At 36.4% G+C, this 23,744-nt stretch overlaps 1 protein-coding gene across 7 annotated transcripts in view; it reads left to right on the top strand.

Moving 5' to 3' along the window:
* MIPOL1 (mirror-image polydactyly 1) overlaps positions 1 to 23,744 on the top strand; it is a 194,842-nt gene that overhangs the window by 83,309 nt on the left and 87,789 nt on the right. For 6 of the 7 annotated variants that reach the window (XM_040558627.1, XM_040558625.1, XM_040558628.1 and 3 more), the window contains one exon: positions 11,869 to 11,976. In XM_040558627.1, the coding sequence (XP_040414561.1) occupies positions 11,869 to 11,976 (108 nt within the window). Of the gene's footprint in view, positions 1 to 11,868; positions 11,977 to 13,831; positions 13,904 to 23,744 lie in introns of those variants that run through there. The other variant, XM_040558629.1, reaches the window with a different exon arrangement.

The raw sequence follows: 23,744 nt of genomic DNA, 5'->3' as shown, positions 1-23,744 counted from the left end.
AATACTTTTGTAAATGACACAATTCAAATATGTAGAAATGCTTATTTAAAGGCCCTCACAAAAACTGAGATTGTGGAAAGTATCAACATTTTGGCTATACCAAAAAGGAAAAAAAAAAAAGTGGATAAAGAACAGTATTAAACCATAAAACCAGAGCAACTTTTTGCAATTCTGGAGGTATCAGAAATACAGAATATGTGTTCCCAGTAAGTTGCTAGATACAGAATATTACGTTGGTATAATGTACTGATACAGGACAATGTAGAATGCAGAAGCAGTAATGCTTCTGAATACTATTGATACTTCTTTGTGTTGTTGATAACATAAAATTGATACTGCCTTTTGCAAGAGAGTTTTAACATTAGTTCTAGCTAATGAATTAGCTGTTATAAACATATAAATCTAAGTATAGTAAATAAAAAAAAGTTCTGCTGTGGCGTAGAGCTCTATATCAGAGGAATCGTTATGGCCACTTTGCTCCCAGAAGTTGCATTATATAAGTTGCCACCAACAGTTAGGATTTTCTTCCAGGTCATGTTCTAATCATGATGAGTAATCTTATACCTCAGACAGAGATTGTATTAATAGCTCCCAGCGATGTTAGGAAATAATAGCTTTCACTCTTTTTGTCTGAAAGAACTTTGTTCGTTGTGTTCAGGACAGACATGAACATCACCTATCTGTGAGTTTACTTCTTTTGTAGCTTTGAGAAAAGTGTTCTTTATCAGTCTGCAAGGATTTTTTCAGCCTCATTGTTTGAGGTCCCATTCATAATCAAAATATTAAGACTTTAACTGAATCTGCAAAGCTAGTCTTGAAAATCTCACTGTGAAAATGAAAGCATCCAGTACAAACCTCCCAGAAGAAACAGCAAAATCCTTGTTAATCCCTTGTACTAAAATCATCAGCCTACTTTCTACTGTAGGGCTAGCCAGCAGCTGTGCATCTTGTTACATGTTCTCTTTATGTCACGTGTGTTGTCTTCTATGGTATCCAGACACTTCTCAGCGGTAGTCATGCGTTTATCCGTTTTGTTTATTTTGGCAGGCAGTTCCATCACTTTGCTTTCAGGATTTGTCATAACATTCTTCTATCGTTGTGTTTTTCTTAAAAGTTCTCTGCTTACGGTGTCCTATCCTCTACACGTGAGGGATGGAATTGCCAGGAAGCTTTGAGTTGGATGAGGGTAGTGCTGGTAATTGCACATGTCAAATGCAGCTGATTTTAGGTTTAAGCATTCCTGCTTTTCTGTGACTTATCTGAAGGCTTTTATGTGGCTGTTAATTCAAAGCTGCATAATCAAGGTATAGAATGCTCTTGAGAAGAGTGACATCAATCCCTGCAAAACACTTCAGTGAAGCTAAAAATAATTTGTTACAGTGTTCAAATTTTTAGATGCCACCACTACTTAATATTTGAAAAGTCTTATTCATGTACCAAAACTATGCAGACATTTCTCAGTGTTATTGAAACTGAGCAATATAAAACTTAGAAATGTGTGGCTTTGTTTTAGTTTTGCAGAGCTTTTATTTACTTTCTTAAGCATTTCTTTGTGGGGTATCATTGTCTTCTGTATCAGACATATGACATGCGAGTCAATTTAAGCTTTTGCAAAGCTGGTTAAGCTCTTGATTTTTTGAGTATTTTTATTCCACTTTGCAATGCAGATAAGCAAATTTGAAAAGATGTCTGAAACATGAATTTTATAGATTTGCTATTACCTAGATTTCAGCATTGGTGAGAAACTGATTTCATAATGAAATATGAAGATTTATAATGTTACTTCATTTTGACACCTGTTTGCAGGCTGTTATAATGCTAATATTGCTTTCAGGTACTTGTGATCTTTAGTGTTGAGGTTTCCTAAAACAGCTCGTTGGTTCCTTGGAGAAAAGAGTAACTACTTCTGACTTTACATCATTTATTCAAAAACTATTTCTTGTCCCTGGCATATCTGCAGAGTTCTGTGTTGTCACCTACCTAGTTAGCTGTTTTAGTTTGTCATAATCTCTAGCTTAAAGCAGCTTTTATTGTACAGTAAAGAAATTTTGGGAGAACACATTACATGCAACAGAAAAACTGAAGAACTGCCACTTAAGCAACTGATGGCTCAATTAAGAGTACAGTATTTAGCAGGACAAACAGATACTGTGTACTGCGATGAAAATCTGCAGTCCCATGATTACAGTATCTGAATAAAGAGATTAAAAAAAACGTGGCTTCCATGCAGTGGTCCATGATACTATTTTCTGAAATAATGTGATGATATTTAAAAATGGACCAGGAGTATTCCTGTCCTTTTATGCTGTAAATGCCAACTTAAGGTTTAGACAATAGTCTTGTTTGCATATGGATTTTAACAAAATCCATTGAAGATTATTTGAAAACCACCTCATTAGAATGACAGACTGTTTACCAAATCTTGTTTTCTTGTCAACTAATAATGGTTATGTTCAGTTAAACAAGGTGACAGTTTCTAAAAACATGCCTCTGTCAGCAGTTGAGTGCTTTGCATATATCTGAGAATCGGATTTCGAATTTCTAGAACTAGGATGTTCAGCCTGATCCTCCACCATTTCTAAAATTTCTCTTTTCATACATCTTTGGTAGTTGACGTTGCTGAAAACTTAGGTGTATCAGACAACACTGCCTGCCTCCACTCTACTATGTATATTTTTGAGTACTATCACTATGGGGATGCGGGAAAGGTTTTAAACAAAAGCAGTTATCAGCTATCTGTCAGATGTTTGACAAGCCGTCTCTTGGCCACGGACCATCTGGTTGTAATGGAACTGGCTATGCTGAGGAACCAGCAAAACACGTGGCCACAGGACGCAATAGCTCGGTGTCATTTGGTCAAGTCAGCAAAGCAAAGGATTTAGGTGTAGTAATGCCAGTTCTGACATGATCTTGTAAGCTTTTTAAACTTCCTATGTTAATTCTTCATCCCATAAAACAAGTCCTATTTATTAATTTCAGTAAAGTGATGGAAAAACTGATTAGTCAGTGTTCATCAGGTGTTACAACATCTCCAAGCACTCAAATAATTAAACAAGAAGAATTATTGAGAAAATTTGCATAATAATGAGAGTATTTATGGGAATTGGATGAATCAAAAAGTAGACAAAAATGAGACAGTGCAGTGGAATAGACCTCACACATGCCAAAATGAGAATTGAGAATTGGAGTGTGTGAACATTCTGCAGTGCAAAAGAAAGGAGGAAAGATGCTGGATTCAAAGGAGGGAGAGACTAAAGAAAAATTGGAGGGGGATGACTTGTGTTTCCTTCTTCAATAACAAAGTAGGAGAAATGGAACAAAAAAATAAAATAGCTAGTAAAAAAAAAGTTCATGGTTTTTCAGAATTCATGTTCCTTTCTTTTATTATATTTTCATTTTAGAAAGAATGTGTATAGGATCTACAAATCTGTAGGAGAATAATGTTATTTTTTGAGCCCATGTGATGAAGAGGTGGCTGGCTACTGTGGAATTTCTCCCTATGTAACTGAAGACAGAAAATCAACAGTATATTAGATTATCTGCATTTACTGAGTATTGTGACTGCAGTGGCCCATTTCATAACATTACAGCTCATTGTGCTAACAAATCACACAGAGGTTAGCACTGTCTTTCAAAACAGTGTGTGAACAAGTATGTGGGAGTTGTTGTGACTTGGAAAGTGCTGAGACCTTTAGTAAAAGAAGATCAGTATAGTATTTTAGTATTCAGCTGCTCTGACTGGCTTCAGTGGAACATTTCTTGTAGGGCTATTTAATACGCAATCAGGTTGTGTTTTGTTTTGTTTTTTTTTTTAATCAGATGTTTCACTATGGGAATTAAAAAGGATAAAATAGCAAGAAAAATATTAAATAGATATTAAATATATAAACTCCTACATGATTGTGCATCCACGTTTTAAAATTTTATTCGTATCTAACCAGTGTATCTTTCTGTTTAGTCAGTACCATTGTTTATCATAACACAGTTGCTTTACACTAGTTGACATGGCTGCCAGACAGTCCAAACTGATGAAGCCAGCCTTCCTGACCTTCAAGCCACATATCATGATCCTGCTTGGCCTCAGAACACTTAAGAAAAGCATCAGGAGCTGTGGAGGGGCTCAGTTTTGCCTAAACATGCATGTCTAATGACATTTCAGGCAGTGTTCTGGCTTCTAGGCCTCCAGAGGTTCTCCCATAGGCCTAGCTTCTCATGTCTGCCAGGCCTGTGCAGGTGCTTCTGATAACCTAAGGTTTCCCACATAATGTTAGCCACCAATTTTTAGGTAACTGAATCAAGCATGGGATGAAATAAGTTCTTATCAGGAGCATTGATGCAGAGGGTTACAGCAAACTGTGAAGGCAACCGAATTATGTGGCTTCAGCAACTCTACTGTTGCTTCCTCCTGTAGGTGATGAGTCAGTCACAACCCCTCTTCAGCAGAGCCAGGCTAGCTCAGTGGCACAGCCAGCACAGGAACCCTGCTTGAATGACCCGTGAGTTACACAGAGCTGAAGAGCATCAGGTTTTCCTTTTTCATCTAGCACGTTTTCTATTATGAGTGTCATTGATTAGGAAAGCCTGACTGCACTGAGCTCTTCAAGAAGTAGATCAAACTTGTCTTGATATTTGAAATGTCATTGCTGAAAGAACAATAGGAAATGTAAAAATATAATGAGAATGAAGCTGTGTGGAGGAGTATCATAGGGTTAGCCAGTGCTGTTGAATAGCTGCACATTACAGTTAATATAAAATGAAGAGTAAAAACAGTTAATTGTTTGAATTTTCTGAATGTCTGTGCACTTACAGTTCCTTTAACTGTTCAAATGAAAATGACAGCTTGTTTTGCTGCATTTTCAGGTGTTCAGAAATAAAAAGGAAGAGTAATGGTAGGAGGAAACCAAGTCGTGTGTACAGAATGTTATCTGCCTTAATGCTGCAGGTTCCAACTGGCTCATAATGACAGAGAAGACCAAAATGTTTCATTTGTATTTTAATGCGTTTCTTTTGATGGCTTCTGATGGGACAAGACAGCATTGCACTACTGCAGAAAGAGGTGTTTGCATGTAAGTGTTTCTCTTGCTAATATAATATAATTTGTTTTAAGATGCATATGTTTCTGAGGCCTAAGCTCTACAAAAACACTTTTCTTTCTTGAAATCCTAGTAGTTCTAAGCTGCTGGGCATTGTATAAATAATCATTTAAACACGTTTGTTGATGGTTTGCCAGAACTTTGAAGGAAAGTATTTTCTTTCAGAGGTTTGAAAGCCTTAATTCAAAATTATAATTTAATGGAAAAATTGTTCTAGTGATTATTATGTAGAAACTCCTTTATTTCTTATTTCTCTTTATCTGATTATTTTAGAAGAAAAAGGATAAAATCTATTTGTATAAATATAAGTGCTTCCAAACATCTGCAGTTCAAAGTACATAATTCACAGTGACACCAAAGGTTGGCTTGTGTTTTGACTGGATCACTTTGGTATTATTTTTGTCTGCAAAGGAAAGAGTTGTGTAGCATCCAAGTGGCGCAAGATGTTTGTCTCTCCAGAAATCATGATGAATTTGGGACAAGGGGCAGACTGTTCAAAAAAATAAAATACATGGGGGAGAGGGAGAGAAGGGCTGTCAAACTGAGAACACTTGCATTTTGTTGGGCATCCTTGAGCTGGGAGCTACTTTAAAGTGTGGATCATTATACATGAAATAGGAAAAGGAGAACAGAATAATAAACTAAAAGTACAATCAGTTGAACCCTGTATGTTCAGTTATTGTTATTTATTGTACTCATGTTACCACAGATGACAGCTTAAAATAACAGGTGAAAAAGTAGACAGGATTCTTCTTTTTTCTTTTTTTTTTGTGTGTGTATGATATGTAGGTTAATTATTTGTATTTCATTTTTTCATAGCAGTGGATGTTCATTAACTAATCTCAAAATGTATCTGAAATATATCACTTCCAAAAGTATGCTGTGTAGTAGGATGTTGGTATCCCAGGAGCTCGGCTTTTACTGGTAGCTGTGCATTTTCCATCAAGATACTGTGTGTCATTTACTTTGTTGGAAAGTGTTTCGTTGAAAATACGTAAAGGGAAAAATGCAATTTGGAAAACAGTTCATCTGTTATTTAAATGAACTCCTGCTTTACTATAATTTAGAGGATGGAAACCATTTTCCTAAGTTATTTAGCAGGAATTAGGTTGGTTTTATTTCTCACTACTTCACTAATTGAGATCCCTATTTAGGACAATCTTCATGCAGAAATGTCCACAGAGTGTAATGGATTACTCACAGCTTAAAGTGAAGACTTTTGTATGCACTAAAGTAATAATGCACCAGCTGACCCATGGTAGTTGACTTTACACTCACTTTTGATTTTTGTATTACTTGAATAAAGATGTTATCTTTAGTTCAATGAGAGAGTAAAACTATGTGTGGGAAGCTGTACTAGATCTATTATTAAACTACAGAAAGTACTTAAGACTGACTGGATTGGATCAGATCAGACCGAAGATCCACCCAGCTCACCACCATGACCCCATTCTCAGACAACAATCCGGACTTCAGGAAGAGTACAAGAATAGAACAAGCTTATTGCAGTTCTTCCATCTTATACTATCCCTTTTTTCAGCCATCTTATCAGTGGAGTCATGTGTGTTTATACCAGTGCTGATTCATAAGTTTATTGGCATTGCAGATTTTGACAAGGATGATAGATAATTTTTTATGAAGATATTTTTTATTGTCTTTTGGTTTTGTAATCAAATTAATGTATACAAATGTAATTCAGAATTCAGGAAAGAATTCTGCAAAATTTGGCCTCATATTAGTCCGAGTAAATTTGTTTCATTAGACTTTGACCCTCGAATCTGCATTAACTGAAACTGTATTAACTTTTTTTTCCTAACATATAAATTACATAAGTTGATTCTTTTATTTTGCTAGCATATCGCCGTAACCTCAGAAGGGGCTAATTCTAATTCCTTTTAATGGAGACTAAGGAAAATATTGTATGTTATACAGTAATATTAAAAGCAAGCGTAGAAGTAACAGGATTAAATAGCCACCAAGACTGTATTTGTAGTAAGTTGGTAGTATAGTTCTCTGTTATATTCAACTTATTCTGCACTTAACCAGCCATTTCATTGATTTCTCAGCCAACGGGTGGTACAGTACACTTTCTCTTAGTCAAATCTGCACTGAAACACAAAATGAGCAACCCACCCAATATAACTGAGATGAGAGCCAGGGTCACAAATGTAGCAAAACACTTAAGCCTATTTCAAAGCATGTGAACAGCCTGATTGACCTGAGTAACTCAGAGTTAAATATGCTTCTACATGAGGTCTGTAGGGATAGGTGTTACCTTCACATAAATAAACTGGCAAGTGACCAAATTGTTGTGGGACGGGGGGGTTCTCTGCTCAATGTTAACACTTTTCCATATTCCATCTTTTTCCCTATTAATGTTCTCTCTCCAATTGCTTGTGGATTTGTCTTTATTGTTGTATAATCTCTTTACTTTTTAATATTAGAACACATCACCGAAGAATCCCATTAAGTAATGACCAAAAATTACTCATCTATCTGTGTAGACGTGGCAGGCACCGTAACACCATGTTAATATGTTGTAGTTAGAAGTCAAAGAAGAAAATGCTGATAAGCTGACAGCATGTTTAAGATGATTTGTTTATACAAGTGCTAAAGTTGTGTTTGATATGTTAATGCAACCTCATTTTCTAGTAAAGGCCAAACACTATTAAGTGGTTATCTGCATTGATTTTTCTATCTTCCATCTTTGCTCCTTTTGTGTACCTGGAACTAGGACCATCTTTTAACAGTCTCTTCCTGTGTGAGCCTCCAGGACTTTATTCTGTGGTATTCTGCAGGTCCAGGTCCACTTCTTGACCTCTTCATCAGCATCCCCATTAGTTGGTGCTCGTTTTTGCTGTTTGCCTGCATTTTTCCCCCATGGTGATCTCAGGTCTCCCACCATCACTGAAAGTCAGCACCTGCTGAGGGTCAAACTGGTGCCTGTCTTGAACATCCAGGTTCTGCCAAATCATATCAGCTGATGGTTTTTTTTTTTTTTTAAAAAAAAAAAAGGATTGTCTAATGGTTTAAATTAGAAGATGGTGAGAACAGGTGTTCTTTCTGTCTATCCTTTCTTTTCTGAGTCTTTTTTTTTTTTTTTGTATGTCACATTGTCACATGCTTTGCTTTTCATTTAGTGTCTAGCTGCATTTGATATATCCTGTGCTGGGTATTGGGGTATTTGTCTGGAAAGACATGGTGCATTTAAAAGGGAGAAACTAGTTTGTACAGTGAAAATACGGTTAAAGAGAAGATTGAGTGCCTGTTGCTGGGAAGGGATGACATTCTAGTGAAATCTGTGCAGATGGGCACTCATTATTGCTCAAGGAACACCTGGAGTAAACAGGTTCACTGCCTGGTAAGTATCTTATCAGAATAAGGCTAGCTTAGGTGGGAGACTTTTAGAAGGAAAGTGTATATTCAGAGAGGGGAATAAATATTAGGATTTGAAAGAAGAGAGAGGACTTCTTTTTTTCTTCCTTTTTTTTTTTCCCATCAGGATTGCCTCTCTGGCTGCAGAGCTCTGAACACAGGTGTGTGTGATGAGGCTGATTCTTGGTGAATTTTTTGTGTGAAAACTTCAAAAATCACATGCTGCCGTTTCCAAGGCTTTAATATCCTTTTCTTGGCAAAGTCTTCAGTGTTCTGATCAAGGCATATTCTTGACATCAATCTAAGCTGTTTTCATATTCCTTGCAGTACTTAAAGTATCTGAGATAGAGTAGCAGTTTTCTCAATTACTGTCTGGTCTTTCATAAGTGTGTGATTACACCTCAGATCACAATGTCTAGGCAACCTGTGTTGCACAAAATATTTTGTTTCTAACTTTAAGAGGATTCTATTTGAACGTTCTGCAAGTACAAATTTTTGCAGGTTTGGGGTGACTGGTTAGATATTCTTATTTATAATATTTAAAATGAAACACTTCCTTTAGCTTTCAGCTTTCTTAAAAGGATACATCTGACATTTCCTTTTTGCCAGTACTGAATTGGACGATGGCTTCTCTTCACTGTGCTCCAAAAAGTACTTTTATGTATGTTTTTAGAAGGAAATCCACTTTCTTACTTGCAGCTGTTGGCATTTTAAAGCCCTGGAGTGAACCAATAAAAACACATGTTCTTCTAAAGAACATCTATTTTTATTGGACCTTACTAACAACCAATGACACAGAATTCAAAACATGTTGGCTGAAATGAAGAGAAGGACTGCATTGTTTAAAATTCTATTTTTAAAACTTTTCTTTACAGCAAGATTACACAGAAATATCATATGCTCTTGTTCTTGTGAAAGAGCCCTTGTTTTTAGAATGCTATTTTTAATGGTTAAAAATTAGTTCAGGTATAAAAGTGTTGTAAATTGTAAAACGTTAGTAAGTAGTAACACAATATTGCTGTTTAAGAGTATTATTTAATACTTGCACTAGCAGGATGTTTAAAGATTTTGCTTCCAAGACAGCTAGGAATAAATACATCTGGATTCATAATTCATTTGCGATATCTTCTGTAAATCCATTGTTTCCAACATATTAAGACACTTATGTGCAAAGGCCGAATGAGATCACCACTTCTTTCAATGATACCCTCAAAATGGTTTCAAGCAGTATACAAATTGAGTATACCCATTTTTTTCACATATCAACATTCTTATTGAGAATGAAGTTAAAGGTGAATTACGATATGCTACCAAGGTTGATGTAGTGTGCAAAGGCTGAGTTTAATAGGGATGCACATCTGTTTTATGTTACTTCTGCTGCATCTTTATGCTGCTGCATGGTACGAGGATCCCTCTGTGCTGTTAATTTCACTGTTCTGACTTCACAGGAGTGAAATGGAGAGCAAGGTAAGATTGTGCCCATACTCTTAGTTGTGCAACCAGCCCTACACATCAAGATCTTTTTTCTGTCATGTCCTGTAGCTAGGCTTTGCTCTTAGCATATTTTAACTTTTTTTTTTTTTTTGTAAAAGAGAATAGTATGAATATAAATTCTTGTTATAAAGGTAGGTTGAGATTTTGGCATTCTATAAAATATTTTCCACAAGAAACCTGTGATACTGCCAAATTGGGAATTACAGAGCAGTGTTTTAAAGAAGAGCATTGGCAAAGCAGAAAGGTGAGAGGCCTGCTGATATTACATAGCAACAGGAGTGTCATGAATAATGTCTGAAGAAGTAGATTGATTTATTTACTTAATGATGTTTAGATCCTGTATGCTAGAGAAAAAAAATCTAGAGGGAAAAAAAAAAAAGCATAATTTGGGTTTAGTTTTTAGTAATTTTCCTAGGACCTTGTTTTTCATGCCTGCAGAAACACAATTTTTATGCTGTTCATTGCAGAATTACAGCTGTGATTTATGCTTTTTTGTTAGATAGACATTAAGTACCTTGAGTTTATAAAAATATTTGCAGTCAAATGTATCTTAACATTTTTATCTGGATTTCCTTATTTTGTAAGTGTCTTTTTCTGATTTTATTGCTATAAAAATGAAACTGCATTAAGGAACTTTATAACTCTCACTGAGAGAATGCGCTACTCCAGGGAGATTTGTTACCTTTAAAATAATTTTTTAGAGTTAACATCGGCTATGTTTCTTTGACCCGAGTACAAAATTGTGTTGGAATATGTTGCATGCACTTGTTAGTGAGCTCTGTTCTGTGCTGTCCAGAGTCACCAAGGTAGCAAAAGAGACTGATATATTCAAGTCTTTTATTTGAGTCAACAGTGCTCCTGTGGGCATATATCATAATTCTCATTCCTTTCTTACTACTGTTTTCAGAAGATATTTATTAAAATATTCATTATCAATGAATTTTCTTCTGTCCCAGATAGGTTTACCAGATTAGTTTTTTGGTGGTGATATCCAAACTACTTCCTTGCAATATATTGTTTTAAAATGTTCCTGTTAATGTTGTATTTTTGCCTAGAGCTGTCCGACAGCTGCTTCTCTATGTCTTCCTGGTCCTTCATCCTTTGGGGTTTTGTTTGTTTGTTTGTGTTTATAAAAACTTTTTTTTTTCATAAAGCAATGCAGTGTCTGCTGCTAATTACTAATTACTCCTTTAAACCAAAGTAACTGTGCAAAGTCTCTTATGGTTACTGTAAGAAACAGTGAAATATAATTTAGTTCACGATTTGCTGACCTTTAAAATAGGTGCTCAGCTGACCACAGTAAGTATATCTGTGTATGCACACAGTAGCAAATGTTAATTTTTTCATTATTTGTCATTAAATTAAATATTTAATCAAAACAATCTTAAAATTTCTTTTATGTGTTGTGTACTTGGAAATCAGAATAACCTCAGTGTAAAAAAACATACAAGTATAAAAATTACACACGTATTTTCTTATAAAAGGCTGGTTGGGAGGAGGGTGTTTAATTTGCTTGCTTTTCTAAAAGTATGTATTGCTTCCTTGGTAATCACTTACTCAATACATAAAAGCCAAAATACGGTATTATATTGGCATAACTAGGAGCAGAATTTAATCCCCATACCTTTGCAATTTTTTAAGACTTCTTAAAACATTATGCAAAATGTCTTTATCTAATACTAAACTTTGCTTTTTTTGACATACAGTTGGACTAGGAGGAAACTGAATAATGCTGCACATTTTAAAAATGTAGCTCTAGTGCTGTTTTGGGATTATAACATGCTTTTGTCTGATGCTTTCTCTACTGCAGAAATGGTGATGGGGTTATTTACGTTAATTCATTTGGCTTGTTAAAAAAAAATATGCCCACACTCCTCTACTTAATGGGATTCTTCCCTCGTTGCAGTGCAAACGGCTAGAGCAGGAGCTTCATCATCTGAAAGAGCAGAACCAGACTTCAGCAAACAACACGAGACATCTGACTGCTGAAAACAATCAAGAACGTGCTCTGAAGGTAAATCTCCATTTCTTCTTGCAGGCAAATTAAGGTTGTAAGCCCCTGGTGCCAGCTTTCTGGGCTGCATATATCAGTTGTGTACATTTCGGCAGAAGTGAGCTATGGTGTTTGCCAACAACCCCTTCTTTAAACACAGATACAGCATCCTTCTGTTATGGTTTTATTTTATTTTGTGTAAGAAAAAAAAAAGGAAAGAAAAAAATAACATATACCCAAAATTATTGGGCTGATAATTAACACTAGATTCTTGGAGTCTGTCCTTGCACTACATTTTATAATGAAGAAAACTGCAACTATTTTCCTCACGGTACCTTTGCAAAACTAATATTTTAAAGCATGGCTATTTGATCTGCTCCCAGCAGTGTGTACTATATTAATAACATTGTTGACCTATACTACTAGTGACCACATAGTTGATACTACTATTTGCAAAAGGGTAGCTAGTTGGAATTGGGAGGAGGAATAATAAGTCTTGTCAATAAGAATAAAAATGAGCAGAGAGGCGGGAGAGGGTCAGAGAAAGGACAGTGTAAAGTGACAGGTTATTGCTGCTTTGAGAAAGAAATTGTAACGTCAGAGGAATTGATAGCTACATAACCAGCAGTCTCAGTGCTAGCCAGAATAAGAGAAAATGCCAGGTAAGATGTGCAAGTATCATGCACGCCTATTCAACCACTATATTCTTAAAAATCTCTTTTACGGATAGTGGAGAGAAAATGTAAAGGCAAAGTTACTTTGTTAATACTGTGTTGTCATTTTAAAACTGTTTGATGTAGGCAGTAAGATCCAAGCATATCTCATTTATACACAGATTTTCCTCTGCCTCCTTCTTCCTTTTTTTTTTTTTTTTAATGTTGGGAAAACATTGTTATTCATGCAACAACTCAACCAATGCAAGATATAGGAATTAAGGAAAATCTGTGTGTAGTTTGACATTTCTCAGTTTAAAAAAAAAAAAAGAAAGAAAAAACAGTATGATGAATAAACAGAGAGGCTGCATGACATAAAAATGCTGTATGTTCTATAGGCTTATAATTGCTATCAGAATCCATGGTGAATATTACAAAATCAGGTGAGTAATATTGAAAGCAATCTATTCTCAGATGACAAGAAATAGAGATCATAAATGTTCAGAGCTGTTTCTAACTGTAATAATAGTATTGTTTTGAATCTGGTATCACTAAAAGTTCATGCTTGCCAAGCATGCTACTTATAGTAAATAATATTGTTTTTCATTAATCGCATGCTGACTTGTTTTTCTGGTGTCATTGAAAATGTTATGCCCAGACTCTTTCCTTCAGAAAATATCAATGGCTTATTGAGAGTACACTTTTACATTTAATATTGTCTGACATAATGCTTACAGAATAATTGTATTTTCAGAGCAAGAAGTGACTTAATAGTTGAGAGTGTTACTAGGATTTCATCCTAAGCCTGATATTGCTCTCCCAGCACCTAATCTTTAAAGAATTTAATTTCTGGCTCTCACAGGCATTTTTTGATTTTTTTCAAAGTTAGAGGTTAATTGGTTGTAGTCTTTTAGAGATGAGAGTTGGGGGAGGAGGAAAAAAAAAAAAAAAAGGAATGCTTTTAAATTTCTGGTAAAGTTCTACTTTATTAATGTTGTACCTCTCTAAAGTTTGTCTCAGTTCATATTACTGTTGTCTACAGTGAAGGCAGGGCCATCTGAGTACTTTTTAAAAGGCTTGGTTAAGTTGAATTCTTGACCTTGAAAACTGTGAAATGCCCGTATGAAATACTGGCAATAATAGGCAGCATTGATATGCAGCATATCAACACTCATCCTGACCTAAGCAGTTATCTAAATGAAAAGCTTCTCATCCATTTTTAGTGCAGCTATAGCCTGGAAAATACAGACTGGCTGGTAGGGATGAAAGTCAGGTCAGTGGTTCTTTAGCCATGGGTTGGACCGGCACTCTGGGCCTGGATGGTGTTTGGTCCTGGTGCTGTTGGCAGCAGAGCTCCCCTCAGAAGCCTCCTGCCAGGTGGTGCAACATGGGCTCTGGGTACACACCTCCCCTGGGGAATCCCGCTCTCGTCAGCTGCCTCGTCCTTCCTTCTGTACTTGCTCAGTAGCTGGTGGGGGTGCTATGCACAGGTTGTGTGTACAGACCTGAGCAGCCCTCTTGGCTGCTGCTGCTGCCAGTCATCCTCTGGGTTGTCTGACCATTTTCAGAGAAATATAACAGGCTGTTTGTCTCTGTGGTGCAGGGTTAAATATCAGCACAATTATTTTTATTTTCACCGTGATCCAAACAACTGACTGCTTTAACCATCTCCACATGCAAGTGAGAAACTGCGCTATATACTGTTAACCCAGATGTAAGCATTTACACTCTTGCAGGAGGAGTCCAGACACCTATTCTATGTCCATCCAGGAAAAATTCTATTAAATAAGTATTTAAAAAAAAAAAAAAACTTCACTTTTCCCTACTCTCTTAAATTAATAGATGTTCTCTGACATGGTTTGGTAAAAGATGTATTTTGGTGATAGGTGGCAGATGAGGAACTTGATCTGCTTTAGATTTGCTTTAGGGAGCAATGGAACTGCAAACATCAGATGTGGTATAAGGATATTTTTAACTGGATAAAAATACTGTAATAAGGATTGGCTAGATTAAGGATGGCATAAAAGTTTATGATAAAAGGTGAGTTTCAGGACTCTGCAGTGTCCTGAAATGCTCTTAACAACAAAACCCTACGTGTTACTATTTCTTTCTTAATTTTTAAAATCACCTCACGATTGTGAGTTGCTCAGAAGGAAGAAAAAAAGTGTAAGACCAGTATCCACAAGAAACCTATTTCTTTCCACATATGTTATGGTCTAACAGGTAAAACAAAATGCACGCTTTCGGCTTTATTTTTAGTTATATTAGCTCCTGGGGCTGTTTCTACCCTGTTTTGAGGCACCAGCAGCACATGGACTCCTGAGTGAAATAAAGCAGCAGAGAGACTGTTTTTACCTGCAGGAGAGGCGTGCTGTCAGTAAACTGGACAGATGTAGGATCTGGGAATAGCAAAAATGATGTAAGCACTCTGCATACTTTCATTTTTACATACTTTTACATCCCATGTCACACCCAAAGATCATGTGCCAAATTAAACACATTTTACATAAACACATAAACAAATTAAACACATTAAACATAAGGTGTGGTGTATAGATCTAGAATGTACCAGTTCATCTTACTGTTTGATGTAACATCGGTACATCTTTGGTAAGACACCTCTGTCAGATGTATTAATATGATGTGGTTTAAAATTTCTGTATTTAATGTATTTATGGGATAGAACATTCCTTATAGTGATGTGGGCCATGCAGTCCAACAATGCCAAATCGGTGCTCCTAATTTTTATAATATCCTTATTGGTCATAGGGGATTATATTAATTGCATGACAAGACGGATTTCAAATCTTCCCTCCAGGTAATGCCCACAGCTGCAAAGAGGTCATACAGGGAAGCATGTGGGCCCCTATTTCCATAGCTAAAGTAAAATAATCCTCTTCTTTGTGAAACCATTTAAAAAAAATCTCTTATAATATTTCAGATTGAATTATAGCTAAATCTTTTAGGGATAATTGCTTCCTAAGGGCCTATACATTTGCGCTCTTAGTACATTTTCATAAAATAAGATCTGCAGAGTACTTTGCAGTTCTAATGTGTCAGAGTCTATACATAAGATTATTCATTTGTGCTTGGCCTTCATAATTAACGTTTGGTCTCTACTGATTCTGATAAATGTATTCCCACAATACACTGAAATATCAGATTCAATTAAACATAGAACAGTTGAGGAATTGATATTTTTTCATTGGTATTCAAAGATTGTTGTGGATCATTTTATTGTTGGCTTTATAGTGTGTATTTTCAAAATACAGAGCTCCAAGTAATATATTTTCAGAAAGAAAAATAAAAATTATGCCTGTGTGAATGTCCTCTTTACTCTCTTGAAACAGAGTAAGAAATAAGTCTTGTGGGACAAATAATGTGAAAATTCATAGAAAATGTTTAACTGGATTTGAATGAAAAATAGGGAGATGTGAATTATTTTTTTCACAGGCCTGATTTATTTTGTAATTTTTAATTAGGAGGTACATTATTTTTAAAGCAGATGTTAATCTGCTTTAAACACCAAAGAGACATAGTAATTTACTTTCAAGCCAAACGGTCAGAATAGAGGAGAGTCCGTTTCATGGTGATACAAAAATCAGGTGCCCTTTAGTGACTTAATGAGTTTATTCCAGCCAAGTATGATGTCATTAGAACTTGTAAAGGTTATTTATCTTTTTCAGAACTGTTAGGATGGTAATCTTTGATTATGATTGTCCTTTTTTTTTCTTTTACAATTTTGTTTTTCTGATTAATCAATTTTTTAGTTGTCGCTTTCTGTAGAATTCATCCTAAATGCTTCCATGGTTTTATTAATACCATAAATTTAGAGCAATGGGCAAGAAACTGGCCTGCAAGATCCATCAGAAATTTGTCTACAGTAGTGTCATAAAGCAATTATAGCTGTTATCACCTCCTTTCGTGCTGACACATAAGAATTGTGTCAAGGACAGGAAATCTATAGTGCATAGTATTTTGTAGATAATCCAGTGAGGATGCCCATGAAAAAGCCACTCTAGAAGACTTAATTTAAGTACTTCCTGATGCCCTTCATAAATTGTGTTAATCTCTGGTTTGATTCCCAGAATTCCCAAGATTCTTGGAAACTATTTTTCCATACCTGCTGTACTATGCCAACCACAAGAATAAATCCAGTCAACATGTCATTCATGAAGAGCATAATCCCAGAAAGATCTGATGTCATGAGAGCTTAAAATACTTTTTAAAAAGCTTGAATGTGAAGTTTAGAATGTTTCTTAATGTTGAAACACATGGAGTATCCATCCTATTTAGAAGTATAGTAGTGGTTATTGAATAGTTGGGTATTTATATACTATATATAGTTAATATATAATATATATAATATATATTATATATAATATAACAATAATATATATATACACTCAATATATATACTATGTATACTATATATACTCAATATACTATTGAGTAGTTGACTGCTTTCAGAAGATAGTAGTTGTGGCCTATGTCTAGTCATTCTAACATTGTTTTCATGTTTAGAGCTTCGGGGCTGAAGTTTCAGAGCTTCATTTTCGTGTGTTTAGAGCTGATTTATGTCTACAAAGCCTCTGATTTGTTTCTGACAGAGCCACATGCTTTTGAAATATTTCGTAATCCAGAGAAACTTTGAACCAGTGATAGGAAACTGGGAGATTCAAATTTCATCACTTCTATTCAAATTCCAGTTCAGCATACAACTTTTTACATTTATTATAGTCATTAATTGCATCCTAGAAGAATGAGAGAAAAGCCTTTCAATATTTTAATAATCTTTTTATATAAGGCAGCACAGATTTTGTTGATTTATTGGAAACCTGTGAACATGGCAAGCCCCAGACACATCCAGAACACATCTCTGCTGACTTCAGCCATTTCATCTGTTATACCATTATTAACTGCAATACTGTTTGAGTGATAGAAAACAGTTCAGTTGCTGATTAACAATATTTTACAGCTAACAAATGAATAGCTATGCTATCTAGTGGTGAAGTGGCTATTACACCTTTCTCCAATATGTAGTCTACAGTAAAACTAGACATTACTCCCTGAAATGTTTAAAACTTGCTGTTGAACTTCTTGTTGACATAGTGTTACTGTTCGTCAGTCATATGATAAAAGATGCTTCAAGATATTGCGCTTGCCCCAGAATTGTGTTTTTTGTTTGTTTTTTAATGAAGCAGCTCACTGATATTATGTTGAACAATCCACCCATTTCCCTTGCATTTTGCAGTAAATTCCTCTGGCCAACATGCACTTTCCCTCCATATCTAACAGAGAATATCAACCTCCGAAAGCTCAGTTTAAGAGCTTGCTCTCTGGAGTTAACCATAAGGCAATTATGCTTTTCATTCAGGATGTCACATGTTGCTATATATAAAAGGGACTGCAACCCCATTTGGATATGAATTTATAGGTATGTTTGAAGACTAGGATGCCAGCTACATCTTGGAAGTAGGAGAGGAGGAAAGGTAGATTGCAGATGTGCTGCTTAGTGGGAGCAGATACACTCTGCCCTTGCATTTGTTTATGATCTGTTTCTATTTTATTGAAGCTACAGGAACGTTTCAAGAGCAATAGGAGTAGTTAAAAGGCTTCTTGCAGGTTACATCCAGCAAATAATACATTGTTACAACTAATCCTGAAAGGTTCTTCGTGCTATTCTGCCAATAACTTATATGTGGATAAAATACTAGAGAATTTATCAAAGCAAGCTACAGTCTCTAACTTTGTACAAAAGCCTCCTAAGAAAGGTGATGCTTCTTTTCCTCTCTCAGGAGAGCTGTCCACTTCAGTTTATATAAAAATTATGTAATGTGTCCATTGCAATCTCCAGTAGCTACCCAAAAGCAGTGTGTACGCTCCTTTTAAATGCCTGGGATTTGTGAGAGACAAATTTGCTGCCCTGCCAATAAAACTGTTATAAAGTATATGAGATCACTATTCCATTTTTAGAGTGGCAGTTTGCTAAATTTGAGTAGTCTTTGCTTTTAAGTACATAGTGGAGGTGGAAATAAAAGACCTAGTAAAACTTGGAACACGCTGCTGACAGTCTAGATAAGAATGCACAAACGTTTTTCTTCAGTTGGTCCTTCCTAGACACTTTAGCAGACAGAGTACGTACAGTTGCAGTTTTAATTACCATTGAACAGAGCTTTTGCTTGTGCTGCACCCAAATCACAAGGTCTTACAGGTTGTCACTGAGGTTAGACCCAAGTCTGCTTAGCTCTTATCCATGCTAGAAACATGATTAGTCACGTTATGGCTGGTATTATGAAGCAGTACAGAACACCTCAGAAGATCTCAGTATAAGCCGGTGCATCATGTTGTAAATGAACACTAAAATGAGGCCATGTACAAATGCAGCAGAAATAATTCTGTCCATGTTCCACTTGAACGTTAATTTTTTGCATTCCTTTCTGCTAAAGTTATAGTGTCTCCAAAAAGTGGCAACTACATTCTTAATAACAGTTATCTTCTCACCTGGTAATTGATGCTTTTGCACTGATAGATATTTGTATTCATTAACAAAAAATCTTAGTTTGTAGCACTATACAAAAGTTACAATAATTCCTTAAACGTAGCATAAGCTAATAATACAATATTTTCCTCTGATGGAAAACGAGGGGAATAAATAAACGAGGGGAAAACACTTGCCATTTACTGAAAGTCAAGTCATCCAGAATCCCTTTAGAAAAACTGTCTTCCAGAGTCTGATAAATCTGTTCTAAATGAAAGATTATCTCCTTAGTTTAAGGGAAATGAGGTTTGATAACATAAGAATTTGCATGATTTTCGGTGGGCAGGTAGTGATCTCTTTAAGTGGCCGTATTTTTGCCAGGGCTGTGAATAGAAGGTAGTAGTTTTTTCTGTTCTTGGTTTACTAAGGGACAGAATTTTGAACCCAGTCAAGCCTTGGATTGTTTCTGAATTGAAGGAAACAAACAGATGTACCAGAGTTTGCTGCATCAGTTGCACTGGTTGTGCCACCTTTCTGTGTCTGTAAGGCTGTCCTTGCACTGACAACATTGTCTCACAAGGCAACCCTGTGTGTATGTTGTTCTTTTCACAACAGTTACTAAGGATTTCTTGGACTCTGTTCAAATGAAAGGAGACCAAGCAGTGCCGTTTCTTACTTACTGTGACTTTGAGTCAAAATTGTTTCAAAGCGAAGTAATACATGGAGTAGAGTGAATGTTTATAGGCAAAATGATATTTGTCCAGAAAATTATCCTGAGCAGACTTGCTTCTGTCTAATTTAGTTATACTTTTCCAAAGTATTGTGTATCTGAAGTAATTTTGGAATGTTTTATATTACCTGCAAACACCAGCACAAGAATGGCACTGCTTGTGTCTTGACAGACTGAACAAAGAGCATCCTGGCAACAAGCATTTGTTCACCTTACCTGATGAGTTTGTATTCCTTCTCTCCTGTTAACAGATGCTGAACATCTCTAACCAAAGCAGATATGTTTATTGAACTTTAATTCAGTTCTAAGCATTAAGAAACTCACACTGTGTTTGGTGTGCGCTTTCATCTGCTCACTAAAAATTCCTTGGAGGTCTGTTGCTTTTTATTTGATGGCCTTCGAATCTGTCTTGGCATCACATTACACTTGACGATCTTAAACATCAACAAACTGTTTGTATACACTATAAACATCTCTTTGGCATAAGGATGATGTGGTCATTCAGATCTTTTTTTCTGAATGTTTTATATTTTGTTTCCATTTCATACATGGAAATTGTCTTCCCAGTGGGTCAGTCAATATTATTACTTCTGGTTATCAAAAGTATTATTTCTGATGAATAGTACTTACTGTGCTACTTACTGCAGGTACTTACTGTGCACTATTTTGTTTTCAGGTTATTTTAAATCTGGATTATCACTCTCCCGCTCATCTAGACTGCTTCCATGTCCTCGCTTTTGCGCTCTGTGCAAAGAATCACCTGTTTCATGATAGTAGACTTCTGTGACCATGACCTTTCTATTGACATGGCCCTCTCATCCATGTTTTTCATTTAACCATTCTGTAATTGTACATCTGCACATCTTATATTAACTTCATATGTTACAAATACTTTGCACTTTCAGGTACCTGTTTTTCCTTCTAAAAGGATAGATTTCACTTTGCATGGCTGATTCACTTGATCACTGTTTGCCTTCCTGGATTTTTTTTTTTCCTTGCTCAGTGGCATGGCCTCTTGGACTTACAGTACAGTAAGATCTGCAAAAGATTTACAATTTTTTTCAAGTGTAAATCTTTTGCAGCATTTTTATATTGTTTTCTAAGCTGCACCAAAGTACCTCAAAATTGGAGTAATTTATGGATCTGGGGCCTATCGCAGATATATGTATTCCAGAAATATATATCCTGAAATAAACAGACCTTCTGAAGTTGTAAAAGATGAAAAAAAATCTATGCAAGCATCCCGTGGCCTTCTAGAAATCTGACTGCTATGTGGTATTTTGCTCCTTATCTCCGTAGAAGTGACACCCATGACAAGAAATTGATGAGTTTTAAATTACACTGAAATTCATCAGTATAGTTGTATTTAGAATCACATAATCTGATACATAAGCAAAACAGATACTGTAGAAACCACAATAGTGTTAGAAAAGCTGTTCATATGGGAAAGTACGTTCTTAAAAAACAAAAACTCCATTAACTGTAACGATAAGCTTCATTGGTATCAATGGCATTGTTACTTGCTCCAGTCATGGGTTCATTTTTCTTTCATTCTCCCTAATAATATATTAATAGTAGTACTACTTTGAACATCTGCGCTAGTGTCATGTTATAGAATCATAGAATATCCTGAGTTGAAAAGGACTGACAAGGATCACAGAGTCATAGAATGACTTGGGTTGGAAGGGACATTGTAGATGATCTCATGCCAACCGCACTGCCATGAGCAGACATGCCATCCACTAGATTAGGTTGCTCAGGACCTCATCCAACCTAGCCTTGAACACCTCCAGGGATGGGGCATCCACAACTTCTGTGGACTTCTATGTTCCAATGCCTCACCACCCTCTGAGTGAAGAATTTCCTCCTAACATCTAATCTAAATCTCCCCTCTTTTAGTTCAAAACCATTCCACCTTGTTCTATCATTATCTGTCCACAACATTAGTTGTTCTCCATCTTTTTTATAAGCCCTCCTTAAGTATTGAAAGGTCACAATGAGGTCTCCCCAGAGTCTTCTCTTCTTTAGACTGAACAGCCCCAGCTCTCTCAGCCTTTCTTCACAGGAGAGGCACTCCAGCCCACTGATCATCTTTGTGCCCTTCCTCTGGGCCTGCTTTATCAGATCAACATTCTTCTTTTGCTGGGGCCCCCAGACCTGGATGTAGCACTCCAACTGGGGCCTCACAAGGGCAGAGCAGAGGGGGACAGTCCACTCCCTTAACCTGCTGGCCACTCCTCTGGTGATGCAGCCCAGGATGCAGTTGGCCTTCTGGGCTGCAAGCACATACTGCTAGCTCATGTCAAGCTTTTCATCCACCAGAACCCCCAAGTCCTTCTCTGCAGGGCTGCTCTCAATGAGTTCTTCTCCCAATCTGTACTCATGTCTGGGATTGCCCCAACCCAGGTGCAGCACCTTGCACGTAGCCTTGCTGAACCTCATTAGGTTCACATGGGTCTACTTTTCTAGCTTGTCCAGGTCCATTTGGATGGTATCCCGTCCTTCCGTTGTGTCAACTGCACCACTCAGCGTGGTGTCATCTGCAAACTTGCTGAGGGTGCACTCAATCCCATTGTCTATGTCATTGATAAGGATATTAAACAGTATTGATTATCAGGTCCAACTCCTGGCTCCACACAGAACCACTCAAAAATCAAACCATGTATCTGAGAGTGTTGTCCAAATGCTTCTTGAACTCCAGCAGGCTCAATGCCCTGACCCTGGGGAGCCTGTTCCAGTGCCCAACCACGTTCTTGGTGAAGAACCTTTTTAAAACATCCAGCCTGAACCTCCTCCATCACAGCTTCAAGCTGTTCCCTTGGGTTTTGTTGCTGGTATCCAGAGAGAAGAGATCAGCACCTGCCCCTCCACTCTCCCTCATGAGGAAGCTGCAGGCCACCATGAGGCCTCCCCTCAGTCTGCTCTGCTCTAAGCTGAACAAACCAAATGACTTCCAACTGCTCCTCATATGTCTTCCCTCTTTCGTTTGCCACTATAAATCATATAAAATCATAATCCGATACTATAAATCATATTTCCAAACATAGAATAGAATAGAATTATTCAGTTGGAAAGGACCTTCAAAGATCATCAAGTCTGACTGCCTGACTACTTCAGGGCTAACCAAAAGTTAAAGCGTGTTATTGAAGGGCATTACCCAAATGCCTCTTGAACACTGACAGGCAAGGGGTATCGACCACCTCTCTAGAAAGCCTCTTCCAGTGTTTGATAACCCTCATGGTAAAGAAATTTTTCCTTGTGTCCAGTCTGAACCTCCCCTGGTGCAACTTTGTGCTACTAATATATTGTATTCAATCTCTCAATTTAGATGTGATATTCTAAATCTGAAACCATTTTGTACATAAACCAGTAACTGTTTTCTGCAATGTTTAAAGAAGCCTTTAGTATTAGTTTCTGTTAATATCCCTAATCTTCAGTGGACTTTGCTCATAGTTCTATAAGTAACCACCCACTGTGGCTTTACAGTGTGAAAGAATAAAAGAAATGTTCCCAACATCACATCTTAAGACTTACATTGGCATAGTTTTCAAAGACATATCCACATAGTACTCTAATAAAGCAAAGCAAGTTCCAAAAATATTTAGTCAATGTTAAGTTTTTCCTTTCTCACAGGGGCTGAGTAATTAATGATGCTGGAGACAAGATACCAGATTTAACAAATGAGGAGGAGTGATATTGTATTACTTTTTATTTTGTAAAACTTATTTTTTATACATATGAAATCATACTAATGCATGCATAAAGTGTGATAAATATTAATTTACAGCCATTTTTTCCATGTCTTACTGTATACCCTTTGTTTTTTATATGCTGCACAAGAAAATGATCCTCTTGTGTATGAGCAGCAACTGTAAACAAAATCATGAGCCTGAGTGTATGATGACATGTTAGTTACTTGTCCTAC

This window comes from Cygnus olor, chromosome 5 (genome assembly GCF_009769625.2).
Source record: "Cygnus olor isolate bCygOlo1 chromosome 5, bCygOlo1.pri.v2, whole genome shotgun sequence".
Lineage (NCBI taxonomy): Eukaryota > Metazoa > Chordata > Aves > Anseriformes > Anatidae > Cygnus > Cygnus olor.
This window is presented reverse-complemented; position numbering and strand designations above follow the sequence as displayed.